The sequence below is a fragment of the Oncorhynchus clarkii genome, chromosome 3, assembly GCF_045791955.1.
Source record: "Oncorhynchus clarkii lewisi isolate Uvic-CL-2024 chromosome 3, UVic_Ocla_1.0, whole genome shotgun sequence".
Lineage (NCBI taxonomy): Eukaryota > Metazoa > Chordata > Actinopteri > Salmoniformes > Salmonidae > Oncorhynchus > Oncorhynchus clarkii.
In genome coordinates this window covers 62,972,072-62,986,687 of record NC_092149.1, presented here as the reverse complement: position 1 = coordinate 62,986,687, position 14,616 = coordinate 62,972,072, and the positions used below count along the sequence as shown (strand labels likewise).

The window sequence follows — 14,616 nt, the reverse complement described above, 5'->3', positions numbered from 1 at the left end:
GTAGTGCCTCCCGACTGTATGTAATAAAACCTCAAATTACCTGGGGTACCAATGTAAGAAATAACACATAAAAAAACAAAATACTGCATAGTTTCTTAGGAACGCGAAGCGAGGCGGCCATCTCTGTTGGCGCCGGAAGCTCATATTTGTAATAATGTAGGTAGTTTATGCAAAGGATGTTACCTCTTACCAGTATTGCCATAACAAAAATTACATTTTGGGAAGCAATTATTATTTTAACAAACAATAATTGTGATTCATCCTATATTGTCCATAAGATCTTTACTCCCTAGCAACAGTTATTTGATGCATACACACACACAAACACTCATACACATTCAACCCCTTTCCCCCACAAACAACCATACACTCAGATGCTCAACAGTTGTTCCATCCCAAAGCCCAACTCTAGAAAGGCCTTGATTTACGAATGCATATACAGTTGCAGCTGTATGAGAAGACATGCAAAATTGAGCAAAAATGGGGAGATTTGATTAACCATTGTCACGTCTTAGCTGATGGAGGTCAGATATACCCCCTTCCCCTGAAACACCCACGCGCGGTCCCCCTTTGTGACATTATTCCCAAGCATCTCTGTGCATTCAGATCTTTGATGATTTTGTGTCACCAGGGCCACAATAATATGCGCCCTCTCTTAAATGTCCGAGTGTGATCCCTCCCCATGGGTTACTGCAGCTAGTGTTGCCAGCACTGCCACTGCCTGGGTGGGGGCACCCCACCAGAATCCCCACCGGCTAGGTAGAAGGTCATCAAGGTTCTCATTAGCAGCTTTGAGAATTTCCTTGTATATTATGCTCTCCCATCAGGGGATTTTGGCTATGTATGACCAACCCTGCCAGGCAGGTTCAGAATCTTGAGAGGGCGGTGCTACTTTAGTAGGTCTCTGACCACATTCATCTTTCTGATTTGGCTGCGTGTAGGCTACTTACTGCAGGCCCATAAAACACATAAGTACTGCTCCTTTGTGTATGGGTCTCTCAAAGGGGTCTCTCAAAGGGGTGTATACATGCACACATACCCACATATTCTGCCTTTTATGTCCTCTGTGTTTTATCTCTACCATGTTGATTGAGTACTTTTGTGTTCCAGGTCCTTATATTTGAAGATTTATTATTTCGCTAATCATCCTTTCTTCTAATTCTGTCTTATCGATTTATGAAATACTATAAATGGGAAGTCTAAAACGAATTATTTTCCACCATTCCCTATCTAGAAAGGTGTAGTTGTAGTTTATTTCTTTAACAATTGTAGTATTTTATTGCTTTTTTAAATGTTTTTATAATAATCCGTACCATGTCTAGTATTGTGTTTCCCTTATTCAACTCCTCTATGGGAATTTAGAACAGCCATGGAGTAGTCTTTGTGTCTCTGAACATTTGTTTATCAATATATAGTGTATCGACTACGAGAGCTACACGTTTCCCTTTCAATCTATTTTCCTTGAAGATTGGATACAGAACTTTGGAAGTTAATAGGAGTACGACTTTTTACCTCGTGAAAACGTCTATCATACATGTCAGATTTCAATATTGCCCGATGTCATACAAGGTAGGTTGTCTTCTCTCGAATGAGCCACTGATCATATTTCTACCTCGAGAAACTTGTAATTTAACAGAGGGTCTAACACATTTCTCCTATTTGTCTGCCCCACTTCAGTCCAGGGTGCATTGCATGGTACCATCGCAAATGTCAGACTCCACTCTGTGAGGCACATCGATCTGCAGGTCGAACATGGTGAGATTTTATAGATAACTAGCTACTTCACATGCTAGCCAGACCATAGCGAGATAATTGCAATGTGGGTTTTGTAGTCAACTTGAGCTGCAACACATTTCACATGTTGCTACCAACCTTATTATAACGACAAAATGAAGCATTTGTTCACCGAAAATATTGTTCTCACAGATTAGTGTTCGGTAAGAAGAGAAGGCACAGAGGGCTCAAAAGCCTTTATTCATATAAAAAAAACATGTTTTACGGAATTTTCCTTGTGGTCTATATTAAAGGGCACTTAATGTAATGTAACAGGCTTTTAAATGCAATATTCGTGCACAATTTCTACTTAAAATATCAGAGACGTAAAAGGCACTAATGGTAATTATTTTTACTCATACCAAAAAAGCGTATAACTATTTTGTCTTTGTTTGCATTGTATGCTTTACTCGATGTTGCACAGATATTGCAGTCACCAAAAATTATTAATTATATTTATGCATTGCACTCTGTACATTTGATCTGATTAATATGTGTCTGTTATTCAAATACTGATAAATATCAAATATATTCCATATAAATGCAATGTGCTCTCACTCCACATGATGGCGCCAGGTACTATCAAAGATTTTTGACATCATATTCTCAAGGTTCATCTACTGAAGGATTACTAATTCAAAAGGTGAGATACAATATTTTCGTGTTACCACTGGCAATTATGATTACTTATATCAAAACTGAGAGCACAACATGTTAAATAAATAGTCTCTCCATTGCCGCATTAGGAGGCTATTACAGGGTTATTACAGGAGGAAATCAGGTTATGGGTCCACCTTCTCTTCTCCATCAGTCTAGCATGGGTGTCAAACATGCAGTACTGGAGCCATTTTCGACATGTCAATGGGCCCCACTTGTGCTCCCATCAATATCCTCTCAGATTAGTAGAAAGTATTTCATGTTGGAGAAGAAGTTCACACACAAGCAATGAATGAACACAGTCAAGTGGCTACAGAGAAGCCTTTACAGGAATGGCCTCATGGGCAAAATGACTTTGACCCCTGGTCTGAAGGCTCTCTCTGTCAATCATGATGGAGACCACTGAATATGGGCATGATTAAGAGTGTAATAGGCCTATGAAGCAGAAGCCCTGTTGAGTCATGTTGTTTTAACCCGATTTGTGCAGTGGTATAGAGTTCAGCTTAATGAATGACATAAATTATTATTACACCCCCCCCCCCCCCCCCCCCCCACACACACACACAAACACACACACACATACATAAGTAGGCCTGTGTCCCTATGCCTAATCCACAACCATTCTTGACCGTTGGCTAATGTGACAGTTCACTTGACCCACTAACCTACATCAAGGCCTGGACGTTTTGACATTTTTAGACAGCCTTTGCTTTCTGATCAGCGTCTTGGTACTGTCATCAAAAATAATCAACAGAGATTTTTCAGATTAATGGCTCAATAGTGTAGTGGATGTTTCAACAAAGGGTGGCACTGTTTATTTTATTTTTCCTCATACGTAAAAGCACATAAGTCATAACTATGTAGACCCATAAGCCTACACACTAAACCGAATCGTTCCCTGTCAGAACCTTACAAAGATGTGATATCTAAAGTACATTGGAAGAGAAGAACATTTTTAAATGTTCAATCAACCCTATAAACTACATTGAAGTGTGTGTGTCTCTCACACACACACGCACACACCTGTGTCCCTATGTGACTGTCTAACAAAGCCTGGAAAAGTAAGTATACTGTTGCATAATCCATGACAATGCTAGGCCTATGAAGCAAAAGCACTGTTGAGTCATGTTGTTTTGACCCTGTTTGTGCAGTGGTATAGGGTTTAGAACTCATCTTTATTAATGACATAAATTACTATTACCACCCCCTGCCCCTTCTTTCTCTCCTACTCTCACACACACACACACACACACACACACACACACACACACACACACACACACACACACACACACACACACGCACAGAGAGAGAGAGAGAAACAGATAAACACACACAGGCCTATGTCTCTATGTGACTGTCTAGTAAAGCCTCTGCCTGGAAAAGTAACTATACTGTTGCCAAATCCACAACCACGCTTGAATGTTGGCTAATGCGCCAGCTCACTTGTCCCACTAACCTACATAAAGGTCGGGACATGTTGATATATTTAGACATCCTTTGTTTTCTGATCGGTGTGTCGGCACTTTCCTCAAAAAGAATAGCAGATTTATTTCAGATTCATGCTTTAATAATGTAGGGAAAGTGTTTCAACAAAAGGTGGCGCTGTTTATAACATTTTTTCCTCGTGCGTAAAAGCGCACAGAAAGCACGCGCCTTTCAGTATGAACACTGCATTATGAGTGGTATCCCATTGCAGAAGTGATTTGCCTATCCTGAGTTATCTACATACAAAACCATGTCGTTGGCTTTCGAAACTTGTAGGACCTTACAAAAATCCGATGGTTTAAACACATTGTGTATGTGTGTGATACGTGGGTCCATGTTTATGTTTGTTCGTTTCATCTGTTTGTTTGTTTCAGACACCATAATACCAACATTTATAAAATCCTTAAAATTTTAGAGCATGCGATGTCTTGCCGAAATAGCCCCACATTTATTCAAAATGACAATATATCTGTTTAGGCCTATAATACAGTATTTTTTTATGAGGTAATGAAGTGTACAATTATAATGTAGGGTTAAAATGTGTTCTCTGTCGTATTCTACTACTTTTTATTGTAACCATAGGAACGTCTTCTCTCCATCCTCCGCGGCGCTTTCCTCCCAGATAGTTCTAGCAGCAGTGTATAATCCCTTGAGCCCTGTTGGTGGAACGCCCCACGTGGTTTCAACTCCTGTATAAAAACTTTCCGTGTGCCGTGGGCTCCGTGTCGTGATTGCAAAGGAGAACATTGTAAAGATAACAGCATCTATTTCAGGACACAGAGACAGAGCCGTCGCATACACACACCCATAGGATAGTCTACTCAAACTCACCAGTAGACAAACAAGACAGTGATCTAGGGATTAGTTGGGTATGAATTCGATTGCAATTTAGTTGGATTCCTAAAATTGCGTTTATAGGAGTGATTTGAATGTAAAGGTAACGTCATATTTGGAACTTCACATCAAACGTTTCGTCTCCTGATCAACGGATACAAAGCCCACGTACCGGTGAGATACTAAATGTGGTTTGCAAAGGTTATGGAATATAATAATTCGTTTTGTTAAATTTGAAGAAATGGCATGCCAGACGCGGTAGTGCCATTCAGATAGCCTACTACTCACGGTGCTCATTTCAGATTCGCCGGTCAAGAAATCCGGTTAAGAACCAACACCTCTGGAATTGTGCTTTAGATGAGAACTGAACTGTAGTGCGCTTCACAAAAAGGACCCAAGCTTTACAGGGCTCGAGAGGAAGCAAATACGAACATCTGGAATAATCTATTAGCTCTTGACAGCAACCTCTTTGGAATACAAAAACCGCATGGACTGTTTTGGATTACCCTAACGTGTGCATCAATCATAATTCCATGTGCAAACTATTCCCGCTGGCGCAGAGCTGGATATTTACCAGGATGCTAAACTTGTGAAGTAGCCTAACTCTCTTTCTTTGCTCTCTGTATCGAATAACCAATATTCTTCCTCTCCATCGTGCTTGGGAATTCCAGTCTCAAAAAGGGAAAATGAAAATATATAATCTCACGTTGGCTTGTTTAATGGCTTGCATCCTTTCCATCTGCTTTACTTTGGGCACAACTGGGGCAGAGACTCAAACCGTGACCCAGGAGTCGTGCGCTTCGTGCGGGATGCCGGAGGCGTCAGAACGGGTGGATATAGACTTATTGGAAGCAGTTAAGAGGCACATCTTGAACAGGTTACAAATGAGAGAAAGACCCAACATCACACATCCTATCCCGAAAGCGGCAATGGTGACAGCGCTGAGGCGGCTACACGCAGGTAAACTACGAGAAGACGGAAGGGTTGAGATCCCTAACCTTGATGGACAGGCTGCCTACAGTAACGAGGGGCAAGAGACTTCGGAGATAATCAGCTTCGCCGAATCAGGTAGCCTAATTATCAATAATCAGAGCATTTATCGAACTCATTTCTCTCCCTTTCTTTTTCTGAGTCATGACTCAATTTCAAAAGGTGTAGTAGGAGCATATAGCACATTTCCCCTCCGAGGATTCGAGGAATTCATATTCATATCAGGACAGCCATAATTGCGCAGGATACAACCCTACATAATCACGAGATAATTGCCTCATAATCGAGATTGAATGCCTCATTTTATGGGATCTAGTAGGTTTCGTAAAGTTCTCAACCCAGATGTGTGTAGCCAATTACAGCCAATGCCTTTAATTTTCGTTTTCCGTTTTTGAAGAAAGACTATATCCTTAAAATTCAACTGATATTACAACGGTCTTTCACTAAGTCAACATGACACATAACATTATTCAACTTGCATGCAGTCATTCATTCATTCATTCATTCATTCATTCAACAATTCAACAATTCATTATAGAATGAAACCTTAAATGGCCCCCATGTGTTGTATAGGACATAGTAAAGCACCCTGCGTCCCATTTCAGCAGTTAAACGTGTTTAGGCATAGAGCTCTATTTTAAGGGAAAAACCCTTCAATTGGCCATTTATCCAACTTTCTAAGAATGTGTATGTAGCTAAGTCCTAAGGGTCCGAAGATAAACCCCTCCTTTCCCCCTTCACACACACACACACACACACACACACACACACACACACACACACACACACACACACACACACACACACACACACACACACACACACACACACACACACACACACACACATTGTCTGTTAACAACTGAAACCAATAATTGCCAGGTTAGTGCAGTGAGAACATCATATTTGAGATGTAGTGTTTGTTTAGCAGAGAAAGCATACCATTAAGAAACAAAGTGAGATGCCGGTCCCACAGTGCAACGCTGTAGCACACAGTATACAATCAGCCTGGATGGGTTCCTAGCTGTCACCCTCCAATAGAAATGATGTAAGCACACTCATGACAAGGGAACAAAAGCAAGGCAATTATTGGGAGAGCACTGTGCATTCTTGCTAAACCCAATATGTCAACATTCAGAACAAAAAGCATGAGAAAACAAAAGAAAACGCTCAGAATAATGCATGAGACATTTGAGTCGTGGGTTCGGGGGATGGAGAGATGGAGGAGGTGGGAGGGGGTGTATGGTGTGCCCATATCTCCGTTTTCTAAAGAATGCTTTTGTCATATAAAGGTTCATCCAACCAGGCCTCTTTGCTTTTTTCCCATTATACACGATACCTTTGAGCCTTTGTGCAGCATTGTGCCATGGAACTGGCTTTGCTCCCTGCTCTCTAGACCCCCTCTGCCTTCAGGCCAGCTGGCACTCACCCCCAGAGCCCAGGCTGCCAGCAAGGGCATGGAAAGAGGGACAAGGCCCCTGGAGCAGCCTGGAGAGAGGCAGCTAGACCAGTCCCAGGCACAGGCCGGGACCCAAGCAGAGGGACTTTAATGATGTCACAGTCAAAGATCAAGGTGTGTAGGTAGGGACCTATGGGAGTTTGTGGTGCGCATTACTGGATGGCTGGTAGGGGCCTAGGGGAGTTTGTGGTGCGCATTACTGGATGGCTGGTAGGGGCCTAGGGGAGTTTGTGGTGCGCATTACTGGATGGCTCGTAGGGGCCTAGGGGAGTTTGTGGTGCGCATTACTGGATGGCTGGTAGGGGCCTAGGGGAGTTTGTGGTAGACATTACTGGATGGCTGGTAGGGGCCTAGGGAGTTTTTGGTAGACATTACTGGATGGCTGGTAGGGGCCTAGGGGAGTTTGTGGTAGACATTACTGGATGGCTGGTAGGGGCCTATGGGAGTTTGTGGTAGACATTACTGGATGGCTGGTAGGGGCCTATGGGAGTTTGTGATGGACATTTCTGGATGGCTGGTAGGGGCCTAGGGGAGTTTGTGGTGGACATTTCTGGATGGCTGGTAGGGGCCTATGGGAGTTTGTGATGGACATTTCTGGATGGCTGGTAGAGGCCTAGGGGAGTTTGTGGTGAGCGTTACTGGCAAAAAAAAGAGTTGATTGTGTGGGACGCTGTCCTCTAGAAAAAGACAGCTATAGCTCTTATCTCTCAGTCAGTATTCAGTCTCATGACCGCCTAGCGGAGCAGAGGCTGAGGCTTGCTGCCAAGGTTCCAGGTGAGGAACAGTGCCAACCACCCGTCTCTTATGACACAGTCTCGCGTACCCTCGCTTTGGCGGAGGGATTCAGTGTCCCGTAACCACGGGAGCGGAGCGGAGTGCAGGGGGAGATGTGTGCATCTCGATTGTCGTTGGTATAGCCGCTTGGACCTGTTGAACTCCCTGTGACTCCGGTCCAAGACACGAATTAAGACTTCATTATTGGATGTCATTAACTCTGGCCCAGTCCTTGGGTTGTGTGCCAAATGGCACCCTATTTCCTAAATAGTACACTAATGTTGACCAGAGCCCTATGGGCCCTGGAAAAAAACGGTAAAAAATAGTGCCCTATATAGGGAATAGGGTGCCATTTTGGATGTATTCCTCTCAGGGCTATAGGGCTGGCTGCTGGGTTTACTCTGGGACAGGGTCTTTCATGAAGACACGTCAATCATGCCCTGTCTGAAGCCGCTCATGGAATTTTCCACATCACACTCAATCCAAGTGTGTGTGTATGAGTATATGTCAGGTGCTCTGACTAACTGTAGATTCACCCCTTGCTCATACATCATTATACATGTGCTTTTCCATGTGTAACTGCTTTTCAAAGCTTTTATTAAACCATCAAGAGTTAAGCTTTTTAAGTACAACTTCAAACTCACTCCTCCACCACTACCAGCAAAGCAGCTTACTAACTACTGGCCAAAAGTCCAGCTCTATGGCGCTTTATGGGGCTCTCTGGGGCTCACCCTGACCTGTTCTGCTCTTTTCCCCTCTCCTCTCCTATTTCCCTCTGTGGGAATTGCTGGAGTGCTGAGCTGAGCGTTGTGCTCCAGCAGCCTAAGGGATGCCTGTCAGAGCCGTGTGTGTGTGTGCGTGTGTGTCTGACTGCGATGCGAGGCTCATGTCAGAGCAACGGTGCTCCGCGCCATTTGGTCTCTGTCGACACAGACTTTGAGTAATGAGCATAGCACCCTGCTACATGCGTGCACACACACTATCTGTCTGCTCTCTCTCTCTCTCTCTCTCTCTCTCTCTCTCTCTCTCTCTCTCTCTCTCTCTCTCTCTCTCTCTCTCTCTCTCTCTGCCTGATTGCCCACCTGCCTACCTTTCCTACCTGCCTGCCCTGTCCTTGTGTTGGTGGCACAGGTGGAGACACGCTTAGGCAGGTGTAGCTGCAGCAGCACTAGCTCCATCCAGAGAGACAGAGGTCCACCCAGATGTCAACCTCACCTCCCCTCCCCTCCCTTCCCTTCCCTTGCCCTGCCCTAACCCTGCCTGGCCCAGGAGCACATTGACCCCAGTCACACTAACCCAGGCAGCACACCTCCTGGTTTAACTGGTCTCCTCCATAACCTTCTCCATCACCTCACCTCCTTCCTGAACTCACCTCCCTAAAGCCTGGTTCAAGCACTGGCTATGTGTTTTTGTGGGATTTTCTAAAAGAAAAGAAAAGGTAAATAGTTTAAGTGTTTTCCAGCAGGATGATTCTCAATCCACTCCAGCAACCGGTTTAATGTGGCCAGTCTCAGCTAACCTAAGTTATGGGTCATTAAAAAATGTCTGTATTTTTTTCACTGATGGGATATAGGGGAAAAGCTACAGATACACTCCACCGCATATTTTTTTAAAAATATGACAATGCTTCAGTCCAGACTGTAGCATCTTTGTTGTTAGAGATTCAGACTGCCATCTCTCTCCACCCAGCACTTCATTGCCTTACGCACAGTGTCACTCAGGGCACAGATAGAGAAACGCCCTGGCCTAGGATCTCCCCTGTTGATCACTGGGAGCTGTTGAGGCAAGCAGCAAGTCATGATATGAAATGAGGCAAGGATATATACTCATGTCCTTGGGCAATGACAGCAGTTAAATCAGGTTAAAATTGTTATTGCATCAATGCCTTTACATCTACATTTCAGATGCATACTTTTCTTCTTAAATACTTGAGACTGCACCCTGAGGGTTTGTTATCAAAATGCCTTGTGCTTTTGTTGTTGCCACAGGGATGGTTGTTTACACTGTATGTGTTTGTGTGTGTGTGTGTGTGTGTGTGTGTGTGTGATAATGCGAGTCTGTGCGTGCGCGTGGTGTATGGGTGTGAGTGTGTGCGCGTGCATTAATTTAAAGTCACTGTTACTGGAGTACCCTGTAGTCATAGGGTCGCTTTACAAAGGACCATCTTTGGTGGCCAGCTGTTGACACCAACTCACACTAATCAGTTTGCAAACAAAGTAATTTAGCCGCTTCAGCATGTGCTCAGCCGAAGACGATCCTGGCTAACTCTTAAACAGAAACTTCTCGGTTTTCACAGTAATTTGGAAGACATCATTAGGCTTAAAAAAATATATGGCCAACCCCAAACCCCATTATGCCTTAGACATTTCGAATCTCTTCATTGTTTCATTTTAGAAAGTGGCCAGTGTCATGTAAATGGCTTTTATTTTTGCCTCATCATGCTTTTGGTTAGGAGGGCCACGCGCTTAATTCCAGGCTGCAGCGCGGCTGTCTCCTAATACCTCACTCGGGTCTTTATGCTGTCAGTCTCAAAGGCTCCGGGGAGCTCAGGGGTTTTCATAGCAGTGCCTCACAACACACACACACACACACACACACACACACACACACACACAGCCCTCAGCGAACTCAATGAACCCCCCGGGGCCCGCGCCTTGTCCCACCCCCCTCCCCTCTGTTCCCCCTCTTCTCTTCTCCTCCATTCCCCTTCTCTCCTCTATCTCTGGCTCTGTCGCTAGTCTTCACAATCTGACCTGAGGCCAACTGGGCCTGCTCCCAGAACTGGGCTGTCAGGAGAAACAACCTATAAGGAACTAGGCTAACAGCATGTGATGTGTGAGAAAGAGAGTGGTGAGAGGAGAGACAGAAGTGACTGCTCCCTCCCTGGCTACCTGAACTGCTCCCTCCCTGGCTACCTGAACTGCTCCCTCCCTGGCTACCTGCTTCATGCACCTTGTTGTTGTTTGTCCACTTCTTTCTCCCTCTTACAAATGATACTCAGATGTAGTGTTACATTACTTTCATTCACACAGACAGAAGTTGGAAAACTATGTGTTTTACTTTACTTTACTTTTCTAACTTGCTCTTAAAAATCATGTTAGTTTATTCTCTTGACCCTTGACTGTACAGCAGCGTTCATCAACTAGATTCAGCTGCGGGACAATTTTTTACTTGAGTGGATGGTCAGGGGGCGGATGGTCAAACCCAAACAAATATAATATTTGTTTAAAACTATAATAATTTCAAACCAAGCTTACATTTGTATACAGTAAAATCATATTGTTACGCGTCGGAATACTTTGGAACAAATTTCCAAAATTAAAATCACTTGGAGCTGATTTTCTGGTGTTTTTACAGTCTTTTATGTCCAACAATTATATATATTTTTTTGTGCTCACAAGACATGCAGGGCCAAATAGTTGGGGAACCATGCTGTACAATATACAGTATATCACTAAACCCACATCCTAATCCCTCTCTTCTTCTCTCCATCAGATGAGCTGACTTCATCTCAAGCATCTAAGTCCAGCCTCTACTTCCTCATCTCCAGTGAAGGGAACCAGAACCTGTACGTGTCTCAGGCCAACCTGTGGCTCTACTTCAGGCTGCAGCCCACCGGCTCCGAGAAAGGGCCTCGACGAAAAGTCACAGTGAAGATCCACTACAAGGAGGCAGGGACTGGGACTGCAGGTGGAGCCGGGGGGGGAACAGGGCCAGGGGGAGGAGGTCGGTGGACCCTGGTGGAGAAGCGCGTGGACCTTAAGCGCAGTGGCTGGCACACATTCCCCATGTCAGAGGCCGTGAGGGCCGTGTTTGGTAAGGGTGGCCGGCGGCAGGACCTTGAGGTGCACTGCGATGGCTGTGAGGCATCCAACGTGGTTCCTATCTTAGTCGACACAGCAGACCCTTCACACAGGCCCTTCCTGGTGGTCCGGGCGCGGCAGGTGGAAGAGAAGCACCGCATCAGGAAGAGGGGCCTGGAGTGTGACGGGAGCAGTGGAGGTCTGTGCTGCAGACAGCAGTTCTACATTGACTTCCGCCTCATTGGCTGGAACGACTGGATCATCGCACCTGCGGGTTACTACGGTAACTACTGCGAGGGGAGCTGCCCGGCGTACATGGCGGGGGTACCGGGGTCAGCGTCGTCGTTCCACACGGCAGTGGTCAACCAGTACCGGATGAGGGGCATGAGCCCCGGCTCGGTCAACTCCTGTTGTATCCCCACCAAGCTCAGCACCATGTCTATGCTGTACTTCGACGATGAGTACAACATAGTAAAACGAGATGTGCCCAATATGATAGTGGAAGAGTGTGGCTGTGCCTGAGACTGTCTGTGATTTTTTTTTAACTTTGAACTTTGACTATAGTTAAAAAGTCTTGTACAAAAGGACCTTTTTGTACTATACACATATACCATATAACTAAATATATATATATTTATATATTTAGTTATATGGTACAAGCAAACATGTACTAATGGATTATTTATTTGGCTGAGCGAGGCCAGTTTCTGTCCATTTCATATTAAGAACAGAGTTATGGGAGGAGAAGGGAATGGTTGATTACCAAATTATATTATTTTTCTAGTTTGCCATTTTTAGATGAAAAATAATGGTACTTTATCTCTTCTCTGATGAAGATGGAAAGAAAAGCGCTTATTGACCCAGTGCAGTCAAAAACGTGTTTTATGTATATTTCCACACTATGTGGTTGGAATAATACTGTGAAACTGAAAATTATGATAATGCCCTTTTAGAGTCTTTTGAAAAGACCGCCTGAAATTTCAGCCTGTTTTGGTGGGATGGAGTTTTGGCTTGCCTAGTGACATCAACAGGTGTTAAATTAGTTAATAGACCAATAAGAAAGAGTTCCAAACCTCTCTGACAATAACAGGTCGTTTTCAGTTTCCCCTTACCACTCTGACCACTCCCAGACAGTCGTAGCAACATTTTTCTTTGAGAAATTGCTCTTCGCTAAGAAGTTATTTTTGTTTATTTTTGACCATTTTAATTAAAACAATCACAGTAAAGTACTTAATTGTTATCCAGATAATATTTGATATTGAGATAAAAAGTGCTGGATTGGACCTTTAAGGAAGCTTACAGGTCCAGGATCAGTCAACCGCACATTGGCTTCTTCCCCTCCCTGAGTACTGAAGCACACCAGAACATTGACAAAACAAAAGCACTGACAATGACAATTCATCGGATAATACAATTAGAAACACCAGCACTTCCATAAAGACTGTCAAAGACACTATGACTGTCCCATTCGATCCGGTGGAATTATTACAGAAAGTGTATCAGCCTGCGCTTATTATTGAATAAAGCCTTTCTGGGACTACACTCCTGTCCAGGTGAGGTGATGACACAACAACAATGTTGTTGACATGTTGTTGTTGACATTGGACCACACGTTCTCTTTTCCAGTCTGTGACCGTACTGCAGGCGAGCACTCAGTTTAAAGGTGGAGATGGTACTTTGTGCACAGTGCACAACTCTACACACACTTCATCCAGAGAAAACAGAGTCCGCACTGCCCCTACTTGTTTTGATAAAGTGGACCTCGAAGTGGACGAGGAGGAGACTCTTGTTATGGGCCAACAGGGCATGATGGTGCAGTGTAGCACTTGCAGACTAAACTCTTTAAATGCACACTCCCACTCCAAATAGCACTTGCATATTGAAATGCCTTCAAAGGGGTACTGAGTGTCCTGTCATAAATAAGTGCCACGTAATTTATGCAATGTATAGTAACCCACCCATGCCCACCTACACAACTCTACCAGACTGAAATGATCTTTCTTCTCCTCCTCTCCTAGTCTTTAACTCCTCTTATCAAATACTTGAAATGTGATCTTTCGCTTCCATTTTTCCAAAGCGAATGATTGTTATGACATTTGCACTGAAAAGTTGCGGGATTAGTTAATAAACAAACTGCCATTGAAAGTTATTTTTCTAGAAGTAAATTGTATTTTTTTTGTACAAATTTTATTTGACCTATTAATGGAACCAAAGAGGCCAATATTATTTGAGCTTATTATTATAATAAGATGGCGAGGCCATCACGTTACTTTCTGTGTACAATGCTGTTTGATCATAAGAGGCCTAATCTACGTATCAGGGTACAATATGATGATTCTATTTCTTAGTTATATTATTTCCTTTCTCTATCTATTTTGTACAATACACATGTGGACACTTCATTTTTCATCTTTAATTCTATTTTTTTTTCTCCCGTTTTTCTATTTAATAAAAATATATTTTTAGTTTCTGTTTCAGAATCATTTAGTCATATCAATGTCATCTGTACAGTTTATGTAAAGTAAAATATGTTTTCTTAAAATATTTTGTAACTTTAAAATAAATGCTTATTCCGCATCATTATCCTATTCTCCAGTGTTGTGGTCAAAATAATTTTAGTGAGACCTTTCAGGCACTCAACATTCATCAGCCGCTAGGTATGAAAAGTAGTGGGAGGGGTACACAACAAAACAGAATGTACAAAACAAAGGAATATCAAAAGTATCAAAAATATCAATTTCCATCTATACTGCTTTATACGTAAAACATCTTACTGTTAGTGTCAGGACTGTGCCTCTTGCTTACTACAGTAGCTGCCCTATTCCTCACCATTTACTG

The 14,616-nt window shown here is 43.4% G+C and overlaps 1 protein-coding gene across 1 annotated transcript; it reads left to right on the top strand.

Moving 5' to 3' along the window:
* The first annotated feature begins 5,339 nt into the window (after nt 1–5,339).
* LOC139401132 (inhibin beta B chain-like) lies at nt 5,340–12,300 on the top strand. Its single transcript, XM_071145601.1, has 2 exons — nt 5,340–5,820; nt 11,471–12,300. Exons 1-2 carry the CDS (start codon nt 5,439–5,441, stop codon nt 12,298–12,300), a joined length of 1,212 nt encoding a protein of 403 aa, XP_071001702.1. The 5' UTR covers nt 5,340–5,438.
* Nucleotides 12,301–14,616: the final 2,316 nt, after the last annotated feature.